Source organism: Kogia breviceps, chromosome 7 (genome assembly GCF_026419965.1).
Source record: "Kogia breviceps isolate mKogBre1 chromosome 7, mKogBre1 haplotype 1, whole genome shotgun sequence".
Taxonomy (NCBI): Eukaryota; Metazoa; Chordata; class Mammalia; order Artiodactyla; family Physeteridae; genus Kogia; species Kogia breviceps.
Genome location: NC_081316.1, coordinates 77,004,511 through 77,026,507, shown reverse-complemented (window position 1 = coordinate 77,026,507; position 21,997 = coordinate 77,004,511). Strand labels below are relative to the sequence as shown.

General features: G+C 43.7%; 1 protein-coding gene across 8 annotated transcripts in view; it reads right to left on the bottom strand.

Annotated features, from left to right (window-relative positions):
• The window catches only part of SCUBE2 (signal peptide, CUB domain and EGF like domain containing 2), a 71,629-nt gene that overhangs the window by 2,383 nt on the left and 47,249 nt on the right, over positions 1-21,997 (bottom strand). For all 8 annotated transcript variants that reach the window (XM_059070121.2, XM_059070119.2, XM_067038652.1 and 5 more), the window contains 6 exons: positions 17,296-17,466; positions 14,903-15,070; positions 14,054-14,215; positions 6,510-6,707; positions 4,923-5,075; positions 564-643 (listed from right to left, as the gene is read on the bottom strand). In XM_059070121.2, the coding sequence (XP_058926104.1) occupies positions 564-643; positions 4,923-5,075; positions 6,510-6,707; positions 14,054-14,215; positions 14,903-15,070; positions 17,296-17,466 (932 nt within the window). The remainder of the gene's footprint in view (positions 1-563; positions 644-4,922; positions 5,076-6,509; positions 6,708-14,053; positions 14,216-14,902; positions 15,071-17,295; positions 17,467-21,997) is intronic.

Sequence of the window (21,997 nt, the reverse complement as noted above, 5' to 3'; positions counted from 1 at the left end):
AAAACACTTTGTGAAAATTATTTCCTCTGATTTTTATCTTTTTTTCCCCCCAATTTTTGTTTCCTAAGTATTTATAAAGAGCACATATTACTTTTATTTTAAAAATTTAATATGTAATAAATTGTTCTTCTAAACCACGTGATAAATTTGGAATTTGGGGAATATTTATAGCGTTAGTGATATGGCAAGTGTTTATTTATACTTATAAGTATGTAAAATTTGGTGGACTTCAGGCTGGAAGGATGAGCAAGGAGCCAAGAATCTTCAACTATTTGGAGAATGAACATGGAAACATGAGTTGCCGCTGGCTTGGATTTCTGATAAACAAGTTTCCCACTGCTCCTCCACACATTTCCAAATTAAAAATACAATTTTATTTGACAACACTAAAAATGGCTCCTTGAGTTTTTTTTTTTAAAAAAACTAAGTCTGGTGAAGATATAAAACTGACCTCAGCCTAGAGCAGGCTCAGCATCTGAAAGGCAGCAAGAGGAAACCCTTCCTCGGTGGTGCCTGGTGAGCCCTGTGGGTGACTGCCGTGGCTGCCTTGGGTGCATACTCACCTTAAGTATTTCCTGATGGTTCTCTGATGCATAGAGCCTGCCATCTCGAACAATGTCTTCAATGAGTTCCTGGTAGTCCTCTGTTTGAATAAAGGACATATTTTGCATTTGTATGCTTTAGTTCTTTCCAAGCTGACTCTTTCATTTTTCAAATAAGGTTCTGAGAAATGCCCCTTCTGTAGCTGCCCTCAGAACAATGACCCCTCTGATACTAAGACGGCAATCAGAGAGGACTTCCACAGACTCACCCACTACCTTCTCTCACCCACCAGCGTCTGCACCCATCTCTCCTGTTCCTCCCTCAGATGAACCTCTGTACATCCAGCCAAGACCCATTCCTCCAATTTGCTTATCAGCTCCATCTTCTCTCACCAAATCAAGGATGCTGTTCCACTAATTCTGCCCTTCCTTTCCTACATGATGAAATTTTCTCTCTGCTGCTCTTTCACATCGGCATGCAAACATGCTGTTGTGTCTCCAATGTTTTTTTTTTTTTTTTTTTTTTTTTTTTTTTTTGCGGTACGCGGGCCTCTCACTGCTGTGGCCTCTCCCGTTGCGGAGCACAGGCTCCGGACGCGCAGGCCCAGCGGCCATAGCTCACGGGCCCAGCCGCTCCGCGGCATGTGGGATCTTCCCAGACCAGGGCACGAACCCGTGTCCCCCGCATCGGCAGGCGGACTCCCAACCACTGCGCCACCAGGGAAGCCCTCCAATGTTTTTTTTAAAAACCCTCTCTAGACCTCATTTCTCCCTCCAGCTTCCATCCCACGTATCCGCTCCCCTTCGTAGCAAAACTCCTTGAAAGAATTGTCAGCACTCACTATCTCCAATTCGATTCCTTTCTTTCTCTCTCACACCCATTCCAGTCAACTCTGGCCCCCACCACTCCTCCAAAACTGCTTGTTGGGGTCACCACCATGCTGCTCAACTCTTAGTCCTCATCTTCCTTGATGCATCAGTAGCATTTCAAAGTCTAGCCTATTTCCTACAGTCATAATTCAAATCAAGCATATGCAAAACACAATCTTTTTAAAATTCCAGGCAGAAAAGAATGCATCTTTATATGCATATCATGTGCAACAAATCCAAACAAATCATAAGAACATCACTGGAACTGTGTGGGAGAAAAAGTTTCTCCTGGTCAAGTGATGGGAAATGGAAATTCATAGGATAATACTCATAATTACTAATTTAATACATGTACAGTATCGCTGGTCCTCGATTCATGTGGTCTCTTCTTATCCTTTCATTTTCATGAATACAAAATCTATAAAATATGAATAAGGGTACCATTTTTTTTTTAAATCTTGAATTCCTCTGGTGTAGAGTCTCTCCCTCAGAGAATTAGCTCCTTTTGATGAGGAGTTCACCATTAGGAATGCCTGTCAGCTTTCTAGAGAGCTGTTTGCCACTATCCCAAATGCTTCCAAACCACTGCCTTTTAAAAAAATCTTTCCTCTGCTTTTAAGAACTACAGTGTCGGGCACAGTGGTTAAGAATCCACCTGCCAACGAAGGAGACATGAGTTCAAGCCCTGGTCCGGGAAGATCCCACATGCTGCGGAGCAACTAAGCCTGTGTGCCACAACTACTGAGCCTGCGTACCAGAACTACTGAAGCCCGTGCGCCTAGAGCCTGGGCTCCGCAACAAGAGAAGCCACTACAATGAGAAGCCCGTGCACCACAACGAAGAGTAACCCCAGCTCACCGCAACTAGAGAAAAGCCCGCATGTAGCAACGAAGACCCAGTGTAGCCAAAACTAACTAAAAAAATAAATTTATATTTAAAAAAAAAAAAAGAACTACTGTGTCTCCTCACTTGCTCCAACTGTCATGAGAAAAGCACTCCAGTGTTATAGGTAAGAACTCAGGAGTCCCAAAGATCCTTGCAACTTTGTCCTGCTGTGCTCTCAGACAGTTACTTAAATCTCTAAGTCACAGTGGCCTCATCTGTAAAATCAGGAGAGTCGTGTCCACTGTATGGGTGGCTGTGAGGAATGTGCTGTGTCAAGGGCATTTGGCATATGCCTGGTCCTCATAAGCTAAGCACATGTTAGCCGCAGCTACAGTGCTCTCTGCTCTCCAGGCCAGTGGGCTAGTCTGTAGCAGCCTCAGCTGCCCCTTCTCACTGTGACTGCTCTTCTTCTGGGCTTGGAACCAGATATCAAAACTGTCTGAAATATAGGTTGAAAGAAAAAGTTAAATAGGCTCTGGTGAAGACCTAAAAGGCTTCTGCATGGCCACAACAGCAGTTTTCAACTATTTTCTGCTGTGACAGACACTCTATTTTTTTTTTTTTTTAATTGGGGTATAGTTGTTTAACGACGTTGTGTTAGTTTCTACTGTACGGCAAAGTGGAGTTCCCTGTGCTAGACAGCAGGTTCTCATTAGTTATCTATGTTATACATATTAGTGTATATATGTCAATCCCAATCTCCCAATTCATCCCCCACACACCCTCTCTTCTCCCCCTTGGTGTCCATACATTTCAGACACACTCTTGTGGGCCTAACCAGGGTTATATGTCATTTCCCCTGGTTCAAGCTACAACCCTTTATTTGAATTAAAGAAAAAAATCAAGACGTTTTCATGTGTCACAGAGTTGAGAACAGCCTGACTAAAATGTGTGAACTTTGGTGACATTTGTTCTGGGGTCTCTGTGGCTTTTTGGCTCCTTCCTGATCCTAGATGGGGGAGGTTGTTGGCTGGCTGCCTCTGGGGAGAGAAGATGCTCTGAATCCCACCTAGGAGTCTGATACTAAGGGCCCTTGTCTTAGTGTTTGACATGGTTTCAGGCACCAGGATGATGATTCTAGAGTTTGTCACATGTTAGAAATAAACTATGTGAGGTGTTTTTAGGAACTCCATAGAATATCGTCTTTCCAAAACACCTACTTTTCACACCTGTCTGCCTAAAAACCTTCAGTGGCTCCCTATAAGATTAGGTCCACCCTTCTGAGCTTGGCACTCGAGACTCTTCATAGCCTAACCCCACCTGCTTCTAATCTCATCTCTCACTGCTGAGCCCCATTCACGCTACCAACTGGCAAAATCCCCAGCATGCCAGGTACTCCATTCTTTGGCCTATGTCATTCCCTTTTCCTGAATGTTCTTCCCCCCATTTATAAGAAAACTTACACATTCTTTCAAGACTCAAATCTCTTGAGACTTTGCTCTATTCTTTCCAAAAACCCATGCAAAATGAATGGCTGCCCCTTTTTCTGTCTCACACAGAGCCTTGTACATGCCCCGTTGTAGCATCTATGACACCATATTCTTTTTTGTATCTCTGTCACTAACCATGTTGTCTCCAGCACCTCACCCAATACCTGGCATACTAGATGCTCATTAAATATTTGTGGCATGGGGCTTCCTTGGTGGCGCAGTGGTTGAGAATCCGCCTGCCGATGCAGGGGACACGGGTTCGTGCCCCGGTCTGGGAAGATCCCACATGCTGTGGAGTGGCTGGGCCCGTGAGCCATGGCTGCTGAGCCTGTGAGTCCACAGCCTGTGCTCTGCAATGGGAGAGGCCACAACAGTGAGAGACCCGCGTACCACAAAAAAAAAAAAAAAAAAAAAAAAAAAAAAAAAAAAAAAAATTTGTGGCATGGATGAATGAATAAGTTCACGATGAACAGATAACTCTTCCCCCGCTAGGTTATGAGGTCCTCCAGGACAAAGTCCAGTTCATTTTGTGTTCCTAGTAAATGTTTGTCACCCAAGTCTCAGAGCTTAGTAGGGACCCAGGGCTCACACAGGCCACCCCTTCATTTAACAAGAAGAAAATGAAACCAGAGAAGTCATCTAACTTGCCCAAAGTTACACAGCAAGTTAGTGGCAGAGACAAGATCAGAACTCAGGTCTTTTTCCTCATTCCCTAGGATTCTGTATACAAAAAGCTGCAATTGTAGTAAGTTAATATTTATTGAGCATTTACTATGTGCCAGGCACTGCACCAAGTCCTTTATGGATTATCCTATTGAACTCTCACATTACGTCTAACGATTATCCTTATTTACACACTGAGAAAATGAAGCCTAGGGATTGGTAAGTAACATCCACAAAGTTGCAGAAGAGATTAAACCCAACCTGGCTGACTCGATCGCCCATGTTCTGACCCACAAAGCTATGCTCACTTTTATTTACTTTCTAAAACATCTTTTCATCCTTGTAGTCAGTGTCCCCAAATGCCTGTTTAAAACTTGGCACCTGTGAGTCAGCGATGTCCTTTCTCCGCATCCTGCCTGCCTTTATGAGCATGCGTGCTTGTCAGCAGTCTACCAGCTGGCCCAGGAGCTGATTCTGTTCAAAGCAGCGAACCTTCTTACACGTGCTGCAGCCTGAGCTTCACAGTGCTTACCATCGTATGTCACATACGGGACCTGGAACCCTCTGGCGCTGTTCCCTTCATTGGACTTAAACTGAATCCACAGCTTCTTGGATCTGGAGGTGAAGGCGATGGGGCGTTCGTAGGTCTGGCAGGTTTCATACGTTGTCACAGAATTGGACGAAGCTGCCAAGGGAAGTTGGAGGGGATGGGCTTCAAGACTCATCACTGAGCCTGCCGACAATGAACACTCATCTTTTCAAATACTCACACCGCAAAACAAGTTATGTACAAGGGCTCTTCAGGACCAGCTGAGTCCTTGTAAGGGCCACAGTCGTGACTGTGAGCCCCAGGGAAGGCTAACTGCAAGGCCCATGGCTGGTAAACAGCAGCAGCCCAGGCTGCAGCACTCACTTCAGGAGCTGAGGTCAGGGCCCTCACACTGCAGGGCTAACCTGCTGTAACCTGGTAATAATCTCCGCCATTCGCTGCATGGTTCCTTAGACCAGGCAGTGTGCTCTGCACTCTATGGACTTTTATCTCACTTAACCCCCACCGCACAAAACCAGAGGAAGTCGGTGCAGTGGTTATCTCACTTACGGAGAAATTAATTACTTGCCCAGGGTCACACAGCCAGTATGTGGAAAAATCAGGACTCAAACCCACATCTGACTTCAGACACTGTAACCACTAATAAGAATGGCGAATACTTACATAGTATGTGTCATTATTATTCTAAGTGCTTTACAAATCAAAATGCATTTATTCCTCAGGATAACCCTATGAGGTAGCAACTATGATTATCCCCATTTTAACAGATGAGCACTCTGAGGCATAGAAAGTTCCCGAATGTATTCCCAAGATCATAGAACTAATAAGAGGTGGAGCTGGGATTCAGATCCAGGCAGAGCCCCCTCATGACACTGTCTCTAAGCTGCGTTGATGACAGACAGTATCCTTTTATGGACACTGGGCCATGCATCAGGATGGAAGGTGGGTCCCTCCTGGCTGGACCATGCCCTTTGTCTTGGTCAGTCCCTAAGCCATGAGTTGCTTCCCAGGGTGAGGCAAGTGTCTGGGGTCCTGAAGTCAGCCCTGCATGGGCTTCACTGACACTCTGTGTCCTTGTGGAGGAGGGTTCCCAGTGAGCACAGAGGGAAGACTGACCTGCAGGATTGCTTCCTCTAGGGTTCAACAGGAGGCCTCAACCTGTGGTTTTTGTCTAAATTTTGTTTTCTTGGCAAACTCTAGAAACTCATGTCCCATCTCTGTTCTAACACGAGGTGGCATTCTAGGCCTGCTTCTCCCATTTAAAGCCAGGCATAAACAACAAGGACCTACTGTATAGCACAGGGAACTATATTCAATATTATGTAATAACCTATAAGGGTAAACAATCTGAAAAAGAATATATATACATACATACACACACACACACACACACACACACACACACACATATATATGACTGAATCGCTGTGCTGTACACCTGAAACTTACATGACACTGTAAATTAACTATACTTCAATAAAAATGTTTTAAATAATAAAGGCAGGCAGTGTGCCATCAGGCTTTCCAGCTGGCCTCAGAAGGAGAGGGGAGCAGACAGGTGAGACGCACCAGTTTTCCGCATCACCAGGTAGTCTCCACAGTCATCCTCTATGGGCAGGAAGATCTCAGGGACCACAATCAAGATGCGGCGCTTGGGGGGTGGGTTGATGGTCCAGGTACATTCTGTGTTGGCAGGGTAATTGCCTGGGTAGTTTGGGGATTCGATGTATCCAGTGAAATCACCTAGCTCCCCTCCACATCTTCTGTCTGGAAGAGGAAATGCCATGAATTACAAAGGCACAACACAGCTGTCATAATGTCATGGTCAAAAAATAATAATAACGATGATGTCATGGCCAGTCCCCCCTCGGCTGAGGAGAACCCTATTGCCCCTGGAAATGACACCATCGCAGGAATGAGTCTCCCCTGTAGTGCCCACAGCCCCCACTGGGAGCCTAACTACATTAACTTTCCCCCACACAGCCCACCCCTCTGGGTTCCCAGGGCATCATTTTCTCATTAACTTGAAGGCATTCAAGGTCAGGGACAGGTGTTTGTGAAACAAAGGGATAACTTTAGTTTTTACTGTTTTGTTTACAAAGTCCAAGTGCCAGGAGAACGCATGGCACAGAACTTGTAGGTCTGTCAAAATAGGGAGAATAGAGCTTACTGCTCAGCAAAGGATATTTGACCCTTTCCTAGAGATCTTTGATGAAGACATGACAGCCATACTCTTTCACTTTTCTCTCTGGTCAAGACCATGTTTTATTTTTAAGTGGGGAAGAGAATTCCATTCAGCTATCAGTCAGTATAGGTCACGCTGGATACTCACCTCTGGCACCAAAGGCAAGGAGTGTACACACTTGTGCGTATACACACACACACACACACACACACACACCCCACCTCAGCCACACTTCACTCACTGAATCTCCACTCATCCAACAAATATTCTTGCCCTAAAGGAGCTTAATGTTTAAAACTGTCAGGTGAACCTGTTCAAGAGAAGATGCTGAAGGATTACCTTTGGCCTCTCTAGTTGTAACTGGGATTTATTATTCCCAGTAGGAAAAAAACACACACAAAAACAAAAACACAGCCTTTTGTTCCTGGAAGAGAAGAGGGAGAGGAGAGAGTCATTGAGTCAAGAAAACTGCCTCCGAGCCTGAATGGCTACTTGAGGAACTGTGCCATGCAGCTCCTAAGGGCCAACCAAGGACCAGGGGTGGGAAAGCAAGGAAACATTTCATCTTGATGGGGAAAAGAATCTTCTTACACTGTGAACTTCCCAAGTTGAATCTACCAACAGACTAGGATATTATGAGCGGCAGTAAGCTTCTTGTTAAGGCAGATATTCAAGAAGAGACCAAACAAAATGAAAAGACAACCCACAGAATGGGAGAAAATACTTGCATATGAAGCAACCAACAAGGAATTAATCTCCAAAATATACAAAGAGCTCATGCAACTCTATATCAAAAAAGCAAACAACCCAATAAAAAAAAAATGGGCAGAAGATCTAAACAGATATTTCTCCAAAGAAGACATACAGATGGCCAAAAAGCATATGAAAAGATGCTCAACATCACTAATTATTAGAGAAATGCAAATCAAAACTACAATGAGGTTATCACCTCACACCGGTCAGAATGGCCTTCATCAAAAAGTCTACAAACAATAAATGCTAGAGAGGGTGTGGAGAAAAGGGAACCCTCCTACACTGTGGTGGGAATGTAAATTGGTACAACCACTATGGAGAACAGTATGGAGGTTCCTTAAAAAACTAAAATCAGAACTACCATATGATCCAGCAATCCCACTACTGGGCATATATCCAGACGAAACCATATTTCAAAAAAATACACACACCCCAATGTTCACTGTAGCACTGTTTACAATAGCCAAGACATAGAAGTAACCTAAATGTCTATCAACAGAGGAATGGATAAAGAAGATGTGGGGTGTGTGTGTGTGTGTGTGTGTGTGTGTGTGTGTGTGTGTGTGTGTGTAATATAATGGAATATTACCCAGCCATAAAAAAATGAAATAATGCCATGTGCAACAACATGGATGGAACTAGAGATTATCACACTAAGTGAAGTAAGTCAGACAGAGAAAGACAAACATCATATGATATCACTTATATGTGGAATCTAAAGAAATGATACAAATGAAGTTATCTGCAAAACAGAAACAGTCACGGACTTCAAAAACAAACTTACGGTTACCAAAGGGGAAACATGGGGGGAGGGATAAATTAGGAGTTTGCGACTGACATATACATACTACTATATATAAAATAGATAATCAACAAGGACCTACTGCATAGCACAGGGAACTTTAATCAATACTCTGTAATAACCTATATGGGAAAAGAATTTGAAAAAAAAATGGATATATGTATATGTATAACTGAATCACTTTGCTGTACACCTGAAACTAACACAACATTGTAAATCAACTATACTCCAATATAAAATTTAAAAATTAAGTTAGCAGAAGGAAAGAAATCATAAAGATCAGATCAGAAGTAAATGAAAAAGAAATGAAGAAAACAATAGCAAAGATCAATAAAACTAAAAGCTGGTTCTTTGAGAAGATAAAATTGATAAACCATTAGCCACACTCGTCAGGAAAAAAAGGGAGAAGACTGAAATCAATAGAATTAGAAATGAAAAAGGAGAAGTAACAACCGACACTGCAGAAATACAAAGGATCATGAGAGATTACTACAAGCAACTTTATGCCAATAAAATGGACAATCTGGAAGAAATGGACAAATTCTTAGAAAAGCACAATCTTCCGAGACTGAACCAGGAAGAAATAGAAAATATAAACAGACCAATCACAAGCACTGAAATTGAGACTGTGATTAAAAATCCTCCAACAAACAAAAGCCCAGGAACAGATGGCTTCACAGGCGAATTCTATCAAGCATTTAGAGAACAGCTAACACCTATCCTTCTCAAACTCTGCTAAAATATAGCAGAGGGAGGAACACTCCCAAACTCATTCTATGAGGCCACCATCACCCTGATACCAAAACCAGACAAAGATGTTACAAAAAAAGAAAAATACAGGCCAATATCACTGATGAACGTAGATGCAAAAATCCTCAACAAAATACTAGCAAACAGAATCCAACAGCACATTAAAAGGATCATACACCATGATCAAGTGGGGTTTATCCCAGGAATGCAAGGATTCTTCAATACACACAAATCAATCAATGTGATAAACCATATTAATAAACTGAAGGATAAAAACCATATGATCATCTCAATAGATGCAGAAAAAGCTTTTGACAAAATTTAACACCAATTTATGATAAAAACTCTCCAGAAAGTAGGAATAGGGGGAACTTACCTCAACATAATAAAGGCCATATATGACAAACCCACAGCAAACATCATTCTCAATGGTGAAAAACTGAAACCATTTCCACTAAGATCAGGAACAAGACAAGGCTGCCCACTCTCACCACTATTATTCAACATAGTTTTGGAAGTTTTAGCCACAGCATTCAGAGAAGAAAAAGAAATAGAAGGAATCCAAATCGGAAAAGAAGAAGTAAAGCTGTCACTGTTTGCAGATGACATGATACTATACATAGAGAATCCTAAAGATGCTACCAGAAAACTACTAGAGCTAATCAATGAATTTGGTAAAGTAGCAGGGTACAAAATTAATGCACAGAATTCTCTTGCATTCCTATACACCAATGATGAAAAATCTGAAAGAGAAATTAAGGAAACACTCTCATTTACCATTGCAACAAAAAGAATAAAATACCTAGGAATAAACCTACCTAAGAAGACAAAAGACCTCTATGCAGAAAACTATAAGACACTGATGAAAGAAATTAAAGATATACAAACAGATGGAGAGATATACCATGTTCTTGGATTGGACAAATCAACATTGTGAAAATGACTATACTACCCAAAGCAATCTGCAGATTCAATGCAATCACTATCAAACTACCAATGGCATTTTTCACACAACTAGAACAAAAAATTTCACAGTTTGTATGGAAACACAAAAGACCCCGAATAGCCAAAGCAATCTTGAGAAAGAAAAACGGAGCTGGAGGAATCAGGCTCCTGGACTTCAGACCATACTACAAAGCTACAGTAATCAAGACAGTACAGTACTGGCACAAAAAAAGAAATATAGATCCATGGAACAGGATAGAAAGCCCAGAGATAAACCCACGCACATATGGTCACCTTATCTTTGATAAAAGAGGCAAGAATATACAATGGAGAAAAGACAGCCTCTTCAATAAGTGGTGCTGGGAAAACTGGACAGCTACATGTGAAAGAATAAAATTAGAACACTCCCTAACACCATATACAAAAATAAACTCAAAATGGATCAAAGACCTAAATGTAAGGCCAGACACTATAAAACTCTTAGAGGAAAACACAGGCAAAACACTCTCTGACATAAATCACAGCAAGATCCTTTTAGACCCACATCCTAGAGAAATGGAAATAAAAACAAAAATAAACAAATGGGATCTAATGTAACTTAAAAGCTTTTGCACAGCAAAGGAAACCATAAACTAGATGAAAAGACAACCCTCAGAATGGGAGAAAATAGTTGCAAATGAAGCAACTGACAAAGGATTAATATCCAAAATTTACAAGCAGCTCATGCAGCGCAATATAAAAAAAAAACACCCAATCCAAAAATAGGCAGAAGACCTAAACAGACATTTCTCCAAAGACGATATACAGATTGCCAACAAACACATGAAAGAATGCTCAACATCATTAATCATTAGAGAAATGCAAATCAAAACTACAATGAGGTATCACCTCACAACAGTTAGAATGGCCATCATCAAAAAATCTACAAACAATAAATGCTGGAGAGGGTGTGGAGAAAAGGGAATCTTCTTGCACTGTTGGTGGGAATGTAAATTGATACAGTCGCTATGGAGAACAGTATGGAGGTTCCTTAAAAAACTAAAAGTAGAACTACCATATGACCCAGTAATCCCACTACTGGGCATATACCCTGAGAAAACCATAATTCAAAAAGAGTCATGTACCACAATGTTCATTGCAGCTGTATTTACAATAGCCAGGACGTGGAAGCAACCTAAATGCCCATTGACAAATGAATGGATAAAGAAGATGTGGTACATATATACAATGGAATATTACTCAGCCATAAAGAGAAATGAAACTGAGTTATTTGTAGTGAGGTGGATGGACCTACAGTCTGTCATACAGAGTGAAGTAAGTCAGAAAGAGAAAAAGAAATACTGTATGCTAACGCATATATATGGAATCTAAAAAAAAATGGTTATGAAGAACCTAGGGGCAGGACGGGAATAAAGACACAGACGTAGAGAATGGACTTGAGGACACGGGGAGGGGGACGGGTAAGCTGGGATGAAGTGACAGTGTGGCATGGACTTAAATATACTACCAAATGTAAAATAGATAGCTAGTGGGAAGCAGCCTCATAACACAGGGAGATCAGCTCGGTGCTTTTTGACCACCTAGAAGGATAGGGATGGTGGGAGGGAGACGCAAGAGGGAGGAGATATGGGGATATATGTGTATGTATAGCTGATTCACTTTGTTATAAAGCAGAAACTAACACACCATTGTAAAGTAATTATACTCCAATAAACATGTTAAAAAAATTTTTTTTTTCTTTTTTTTTTTTTTTTGTGGTATGCGGGCCTCTCACTGTTGTGGCCTCTCCCGTTGCAGAGCACAGGCGCCGGACGCACCGGCTCAGCGGCCATGGCTCACGGGCCCAGCCGCTCCGTGGCATGTGGGATCTTCCCGGACCGGGGCACGAACCCGTGTCCCCTGCATCGGCAGGCGGATTCTCAACCACTGCGCCACCAGGGAAGCCCAAAAAATTTTTTTAATTTAATGAAAAAGAGACTAGACAGCTACTTGTGAGGATGTTGTTAAAAGGGCTTCGTTGGGATAGAGAGAAAACTAGATAAGCTTCCAGTCATAAATTCAAATGATTCACTGCCCCCTTCTATCCCCTACTCTTCCAGTTTGGGGAGGCCTCTTGCTCTCCTACATTGCTGAACCAGCTGAGGTTGTCAGCTGGCCTTTACTAGAGAATTTTACATAATAGTTAAAAACAAACAAGCAAACAAACCAAGTCCAAACAGCAAGTCCTTGAATGATTTACCTCCCCATTCCTACAGAATACAAACTAAGCTCCCTAGTCTGACAGTCAAGACTGTCCATGAAAAAACGTTGGGCTTCCCTGGTGGCGCAGTGGTTAAGAATCCACCTGCCAATGCAGGGGACACGGGTTCGAGCCCTGGTCCAGGAAGATCCCACATGCTGCAGAGCAACTAAGCCCGTGCGCCACAACTGATGAGCCTGCGCTCTAGAGCCCACAAGCCACAACTACTGAGCCCACGCGCTGCATCTACTGAAGTCTCCGTGCTCTAGAGCCTGTGCTACGCAACAAGAGAAGCCACCGCAATAAGAAGCCCACGCACTGCAACGAAGAGTAGCCCCCACTGGCTGCAACTAGAGAAAGCCCACGCGCAGCAATGAAGACCTAACACAACCAAAAATAATTTAAAAAGAAAAAGAAAAAAATGTTGCCTGCCATATCAGTAAACAAAGGATGTTGCAACCATCAAGCCATCACACTGCAGCCACCCCAAATGATGCACCCTGAGGAGACTCAGGATGAAAAAGCACAGGATACTGGCCCCAGATAGCTGAGGTGCACATCAAAGGAACGACTTCAGTGAGCCCAGACTCTTGCATCTTCCCTTGCATAGAAAAGCGCTAACTTCCCTACCTTGAGATATCGGGTCTTGTTTAATTAACAGTAATCTTGATGTTCCGAGACTACCTGGTCTTTGTTGCAAAAACTCATATACATCCTGGTTCCTCCCCTTCCTCTTTGCAGCAGTCCCTCAGAGCTATCAGGGAGGCTGTGTCCTGGGCTTAAGTTCTCAGTTTTGTGAGCCGAATAAAACATCACTCTCAACTTTTAGGTTGTGCTTCTTTTTTTTTCAGTCAACAAGGCTTCCTTTCTTGGTCTGCTTTGGACTCCCTGCAGCACATTCCATGATCAGGTCCAGGGGTCTCTTCCCATAAAGCCTTTCACTTTTCTGAGTCTGTGCTTCCTCCCAGCTGCTCTCCTGGGCATGAAGTTCTTTCTCCCACTCTCCCCCAACCCTCCCCATCAAAACCTTCTCCTGTCCTGTTAAAGCCTTTCCTCGTCTCTCCAGACAGAGGGAGTAGCTCTTTTCTCTGCAGTCCCGCAGCCTGTGCCGCTGCAGGGCCAGGGATTGACTCTGCTCGCATTGCCTGGCACATAACAGGCCCTCAAACGATGCTTGCTGAACAGGGCTGAACTGACATTTTACCCTTGGGAGCAAATTACAGCAAGTACTGCTTGTGAATGTGCCTGGAGAAGTAGCCTGGATCAATACAGGTGAGTGCCTGCAGGTCCAGCACTGATCTGCAGAGCCCTGAGGAGGGCTAACAACGGCTCTGCGGTCCTGAATGAACCAGGGACCCCTGCCAACCCGCCCCCCTGGGTGGACCCAGGCTCTTGCCCTCTTAATCAAGGACTGTGAAAAGCCTTAGAGAGAGACCTACTTTTACACTGGGTTATGTTTGTGGAGCCATCAAAGTCAGTCGTGGTATTTCCTGGGCAGGAAACACAATTATTTTTTCCAAATTCTGGCTGGTACGTTCCTGCTGGGCAACGAATACATCGGTGAGTGGTGGTGTTGTAGAAATGTCCAGGTGAACACTGAACTGTAGGGGTGGGGGAAGGTGGAGAGAACAAAGAGAAAAAAAAAAAAAGACTGTATTTTCATCAGATGTAACACGAAAGGTTTCGCAGTTTGTGACAGAAATGTTTATGCCCAAATGAAGTACTGCTTTCCTACTACTGTGGGGCTAATCACCTAATTCCCTAAATAGCCAGCTTGGGTGGGACTTGTGACTCATGACACTGAGAAAAACACAAAGGGAACGGTGTATCTTCTGAGTTCATTGTCCATGCCGTCGGGTGTGAATGCTCACAGCTCTGTCTTCATGCACAGCGGGCCTGGGAGCGTGGAGGGGCGCAGAGCTGACCCCGGGCTTGGAGCTGGGCTCCTGCAGAAGGCAGCGGGGTGAGGCTCTGGAGAAGGCTTAGGGCCTGTTCTGGAGCAGGGAACTCTAGGTAAGGGTGAGGAGCTAGAGGAAGCCTGTGGACTAAACCTGCCCATCTCTCCCCAGCTGTCTTGCAGTCAGCTCCGTTCAAAGGGGAGGACCATGTCTAGGGAGTTCCTGTGCTCCCTGAACATCCTGCAAGTACGAATGGACCTGGGGACCTGTCCTCCCTGCCACTGGGGCCCGCCCACACAGGGCACCTCGGCTGAGCTTGACTGGGGCTTTACCATGGTTCTCAAAAGGGGAAATTCAATTCCGGGAAAAGGCAAGCTGCCAAGTTCTCACCTCTGGTTTCACAGTCCTGGAAGGAAGTGGCTCCCAGGTGTTTGGTGAGGAGGCCTCCTCCACAGGGAAAGCAGGAAGTACGTCCAGCTTCAGGCTGGAATGTGCCCAGGGCACAGAGGTGGCAGGGTGCAAAGCCATCCGTGGAATATTCACCAGGTTGGCATAGACCTGGGGGGATCAATGACCTTAGGTGAGCAAGGCCCCCGGGGCAGAGCCTTTCCCATCTCTCTGCAGATGAGATCAGAGAGATGTGGTCAGGCCTGTTGCCCAATGTGGACCTCAGCTCCCACCTCAGCGAGAGAAACTTTGTCCGGCCCTGCTGCGGACACTGACGAGGTGGCATGTGGGTGCCTGATGTTTACACACAGGGCTACACAGCACAGTGCAAAGATGGAGACAAGGGTGGACCCTTCTGAATTATGGAGCAGGCCTGGGTAGGCTGCAGGCTTAGGACTACCCAGGGCCCAGGAAGCCGCTGCAGTGCAGGAGCCCCTAGAGAGAGGGTTCTCTGCCTGCAGTCAATGTGGTAATTCGACCCAGAAGTACACCCTCACCCAGCTGATTACATCCTAGTGATATAAAGACTCTTCTGGTCACGGAAGAGTCTCCCCTTTTTACCAATTATATTTACTAAGTTACGTCTCCTTACGCTGAGGTGTGTCCTGGCCTCCCTCAATTAGTGTACTAAATACAACCAATCCAATCCACATTGACAGAGGGACCCAGAGGCATTTATTTACTTTAAACACCTTACTTTATATTTTTTAAGTTTATGACAAGAATCATAGCCATAAACAAAAGGATTTCTAAAAGCACACGTTCCTTAGGAATTGGCCTGGCATTGGCAAGATGCTATAAAAATCTGCCGTCTCTTATACTCCTAATCATCTCTCTTCTATTAATTTTCATGGTTTTCTTTCTACCCATAAGGTACAGATATAATGGCATTTAACAAACACACCTGAGGGAGGAGTCTGGCGTCTGTCAGACCTGGCTGCTGATTCCAAATCCTCCACTCTTTGGCTGTGTGACCTCGAATGAGTCTCTTTAACCTCATAAAGTTTTTGTAGTGATACAATAACCATATGAACAACTCATGGAATTATTCACGAATGCCTGCATGATGCCTGGTATAGGCCAAGTGTACAATAAATGTTAGCAATTATTATTATTATTACTAATATTCTGATCTACTATAAATATATCTTATTAAGGTCACACACAAGTGTGAACAGATGCCCCAAAGTACCTCCTTATCAACCTCGCCGTTAGTTCCAGGATTTCATAACAGGTCAAAGTATGCTAGGAGTCACACGGTCAATCTGAGGATTTGATTTTTAAACCAGAAAAGGTCCTGCACTTGAATTTGAAGTCATTTAAGTGGGAACTAAATCTGGCTCTGGGAATCACTAGAAGGAGAGGCGGGGCTGCCAGAGCTCCGGCGCACTCCGCCGTGGACATCACCCACAAATCGCCACATCAAATCACACCTTCCATTTGAGCCCACAGAGTGTCGGTACAGCTGGCCCTTCTCCTGTTTAATAAAGACATTTACTAGTAAAGTAAATAGGAAAGAAGCCCACAGAACCTACGTAAGTGTGGCTCCAGGGTTAACATTTTATAAGAGACGATTAAAAACTCTTCACAAGAATCACGGACATAGAGAACAGACTGGTGGTTGCCAAGGGGGAGGGGGTCGGGGGAGGGGTGGAGCGGGAGTGCGGGGTTAGCAGATGTAAGTTAGTATATACGGAATGGATAAACAACAAGGTCCTACTGTACAGCACAGGGAACTGTATTCAATATCCTGTGATAAACCATAACGGAAAAGAATATTTTAAAAAAGAATGTATATACATGTATAACTGAGCTGTACAGCAATAATTAACACATTATAAATCAACTATACTTCAATTAAAAAACAAATAAAAACTAAAAATGCAAGACACACACACACAAACTCTTCACAGAGTTTTAACAAAATAACCAGATGGATACTTTTTTAAAAAAAATTAATAAGCTCTGACTTTGAGACCAAAGCTAGAAAAAGAATCAGCGCTACTTCCTCCATTTTCTGACACTTTCAGTAGTCCCTACACACTGGGAGATCACTCAGGTCTCAGCGGATATTTATTTACAGTGATTAAACATGCAATTGCAAAATTTACACATTTTTTTTCCTGTCAGTGTGTTCTATCAGATCTTCACTCATTTGTTCAGCATGTGTCAGGCATTGAGCTAGGTACTGGAGAGCCAATGATGAGCCCAATACCGTCCCTGCTGGTAGGAATTCCATGGTGCAATACACATTGTCTGCATTGAAATGCACTTATGCCTTCTGCTAAACAATACCGGAGACTGGAGGAGTAAGAAGGGACAGAGGGCATTCTCACCTCCACATTCAGACGCATTCCAAGCTTCTGGAGTCTCCAGGGCCCCAGGATTTTCTGGTCTTGGGCATGGTTCACATGTGATTTGCCCTTCCTCATTTTGGAAGGTTCCATTTGGACATAAAATGCAGCGTTCTTGTACTCCATCGTAGTATGTTCCAGCCCTGCAACTGACTAGCCAAAGGGGGAAATGATCTTGTCAGTGAGGGCACAGAGGCCAAGGAAGGATGATGTGAGTGAGTGCTAGAGATGAAGGTAAACAGATGGCACCGACCCCACACTCCCCCATACAAACCCCTTGAATACAGAATGTGCGCCACCTCTGGGTTCCCTGTGCACACCTCTCTGCCATGGTCTCTGTCACCCACTGTTAAGAGGCATTTACAGGTCCTCTCTCCCTAGACCATAAGCTCCTCGGGGGCAGGGATCACAGTGGTCCTAATTATTTTTGAACACAAGCACTGATGACATTCCCTACTTCACAGGAGGAGTATAAAAGTGAAAATCATTCACTGAACACAGGACTGGTGCTGGAAGAACAGAGAGGAGGGGGCTATTAATTCTGGCTGGTGGCATCCTGGAAGGCTTCCTAGAAGAGGCCACATTTGTGTCAGGCCTTGAAGGATGAGTAGGAGCTCCCCAGATAGGACGAGTGGCAGGTTGTAAAGATTCATGCCTGACATATGGGAGGAAAGGGAAGAAAGGAAGGTTGGGGATAGACTGAAAAAGTCCTTGAATGCCAGGCCTTTGGATAAAATCCAAAGGTAAAGGAGCCATTGAAAGGAGAAGAATACGACCAGAAGCTGTGTTTTAAAAAGCCCACTCTCTGTTGGCTGTGGGGAGGGTGATCTCAAGGGTCTTACAGATGACCTCTGCAAAACAGCATGCTTCCTATTTGTAATAAAATTGATACATTACAAAGAGCAAAGCCTAGTAAATGTCTCCTGAAAGAATAAACTACAAGGAAATTAATAAACTATGCTTCTGATTATATTTTGGTGTTCTTAGTTAAACATGGGCTCATATCTTATTTTAGGATATGAATATAAATATACTGAATTGGGTTCCCTAGTATAATATTTAAAGAACATCATCATAACCACCAAAGCAGGCTTTCTGATGGCTGACGTTTGTTGAGTACGTACGATCTACTAGATACTGTGCCACGAGCTTTACACACTTTATCTCATTTAGTTCTGGAAACACCCAAAGGAGCTAGGCGCTATGATTAGCTCCATTTCACAGAAACAGAGACTTAGGGACATTAAATAATTTGGCCAAGGTCCCACAGCTAATCTGTGAAATACACCTACAATGAGATCAAGAGCTTTGAGTTTAAGAGGAAAAAGGTCATTGAATAAAAGTGCCGACTGAATCACAATTCCAGACTTTGCCAAGGATTCCCTATGGGGCACTAGGGGAGTTTGACTGGAATAAAACACATTTTCTTTTATACCTAAGCTGCTAAGAACTAGAAAACAAAATATCACATGATAAAATGAGCTATTATAGCTCTTGAATGTGTGTAAGGGGGAATACGGGTTTTCATCCTACCCTACAAATGCAATTTGTATATGTACTTTTAGGGTTAAACATGGCAAAGTTCTCTATTACCAGTAATAAAAATGTCTTTTCATTATTTACCCCATAATTTAAAGAAAACTGAGGCTTTTTAAAAAAAATCACAGTAAGATGAAACATGCCACATTTCAAATATTATTTTTACAATTAAATGATATCAAAGTCTACTCTAAAGTCTAAATCTTTTTTTTTTTTTTTTTTTTTTTTGCGGGCCTCTCACTGTTGTGGCCTCTCCCGTTGCAGAGCACAGGCTCCGGACGCTCAGGCTCAGCAGCCATGGCTCACGGGCCCAGCCGCTCCGCGGCATGTGGGATCCTCCCGGACCGGGGCACGAACCGGTGTCCCCTGCATCGGCAGGCTGACTCTCAACCACTGCGCCACCAGGGAAGCCCTAAAGTCTAAATCTTAATACTATTTTATATTGTTTGGATTTTCTTTTACAATATTCACATATCATTTTTAATTAATTTAATGACATTTTTTAAAAAATTAAAAGTGAACCAAACTCTTGGCAAACGACATTATAATGGGTATGATGCACAGAACTCTGCCAGACAGAGCCTATAATTCCAGACTTAGTCTCTAAATGCAGCCCTACAGGATAATGGTTTCCATAATTACTCTGGTTTCAGCTCACCTCCCATGAAAAGCTGGGCTGAATCATGTCCTAGGAATTCATGGCTTTTTATCCTGTGTTCCACCTGACTATCCCAGTGCCTAAAGCAGGCCAGTAAATGAGAGCATAACCCCTTCATGGCTCTAACAAGCCAGCTGTCATGAAGACTGGCAGCAAGAAAATAAAACCAGGGCTGTTAGGAGCTCCTCTAACTCAAGCCATGTCCATTTTGGGAACGGCTGTTTTCATAACACTCATTCACCTAAAGGGACAGTGCCCATACGACGGCAATGATTCCAACATCCCCATGAATCATAACTTAGAGTCGGCTCAGTTTGGTCTGTTCCATCACTGTTCCTCTGGCAGAAAACAATCCCCTTCATATAGGTGGACAAGAATGGACCTGGTTCTCTCTGCGAAGAGTAACTGGATGGATTCCCGCTGCCCTGGTTGTCCACTCCTTCTTAGAACTACTGAAACCCCGCAAAGCCTTTTCAAGGTTACATTTTGTGAAGCCTCAAGATATCCCACATCTGTTGCAATTTCTCAAGTGAGCAAAGGACTGAGAAATGCCCCTTGGGCCGCCCTGCAGAAAAGAGGGCACCAGTTCTTTTTTCTCACAGTGAAAGGCCTGCTCCACATAAACAAGCTCATCTTGTCACTCACAGTTTCCATCTTCCTTCCAGAGAGAAAGACGTACAGAAATAATCCATGGCAAGCACCTTCCAGATTAATTTGTTCCTTTCACAAGATAAAAATGGGCTAAACACTAAAAAGCGATTCTGAAATGTCATGAAGAGACTCCTGAAAACAGCCCTTTGCAAATGTGCTAAAGATATGACCTAAAGAGATCTCAATGCCAGTTCCAGTTGCTTCTCTTTTCTCCTTGAGCAGCCAGCTTGTTTTGCTGCCCCAGACAAAGGAGTCAATTGCCCCCAGAACACTTTGCGATCACAGCAAAGCTTTTGTGTGTCTTCAGTGACCATTAAAATCCCATTCTCAAATCCCGCACAGCTGTTTTCTCTCCCCTTCAAAAAAAGAAAGCCTTTCTGATGCAAAAGGGAGAGACCAGTGGGGACCAGGATTAATGGTGACAAAGAGACCTGAAGGCTGGCCCTCTTTTCAATACCACGGCCTTTGAGTATTTCAGGCTATGGACAAACACTATGGTCTCTCTGTGGCTAAGATGGTGAACCTAATAAAAGGGGTCACTCTCCAGCATCTGACTGTTTTCTTAAGAATCACGCCTTGCCTTCTGAAGGAGAGCCACAGGCAGCCCACGTGGATTCCCAGGGTCTCCTGGAGCTGCTGCGTTGTCACGGCTCAGAGACAACGGCGCTCGAGGCAGCGCTGTGGCCTCAGGATCCTGATTTGAACTCCTTTTAAATGAGTGTTTCAGGATAACAGGAGAGAGCACTCCCTTGGGCTGAGAGGTTGATTTGTCACATCTGTCCAGGTTTTTGGTGTGTGCTCAGTTTGCTATTTGAAAACATTCTTATAGTTGGGGCAGAGAGATGAGCCGGACTTGACGCCTTCCTTGCTGTGTTTCCCCAGTGCATGCTGTTTGCTTCATGCCTAGTTAATGGGACTGAGATTTCACTTCCTCTAGAGTGTCTCTTTTGCCCTCAATTTAGATATTTCCCCAAAGATTTGCCCTTGGTCCTCTTTTCTCTTAGTGTTAGCAACTATCCTTGGGATTTCATCTGTTGTTCCTGTGAAGATTCATCTACTCATTTATTCAATTAAATACTTAGCACTGATTATGTGCAGAGTACTGTTCTGGGGGCTTGGAGATACAGCAGAGGAGACAGACAGGGCCCTGCCCTAACGGGGCTCTCATTCTAGTGGAGAATATGAACAATAAATGAGCAAACAAATAAATACATAGTAGAATGCTAACTAGAGGTAAGTGCAATGAAGAAAAGTAAAACAGGCAGAGAGGGTAAGGCAAAGAGTACTGGGGATGGAGTTTGCATGAATGCTCTTTTAGAAGAGTAGCCAGGAAAGGCCTCTCTGAGCAGACAGCAGAGTGAAATGAGAGAAACAGCCTTGTGATGGTATTTCCTAACAGCAAAAGAGCCAATGTAGCAGGAACATAGTGAAAGGGGCTGGGTGATAGCATATGGACTCTAAAAGCAAGCAAGGGCCAGCTTACGGAGGTTCTTGAAGGTCATGGTAAGGAAATTAGACCTTACTCAAAGTGTGTTGGAGGTTTCAAATGGGGCAGCGAAATTATCTGACTTATGTTTCTAGAAGGTCTTCTAGCTACCGTGTGGAGAACAGCCTGAAGACAGGCAAGGGTAAGGAGAACAATTCAGAGCCCAAAGCAATAGACTGGGCAGGAGATGGTGGTGGTTTGGAACAGAATGGTGATAACAGAGGAAGAGAAAACTAGTTAGGCTCAGGATATAATGTAAAGGCAGATCTGACAGGATTTGCTAATGGATTCAGTAAGGAGCATGACAGAACAAGAGAGGCCAAGAAGACTGAGGCGTTCAACTTAGCAAC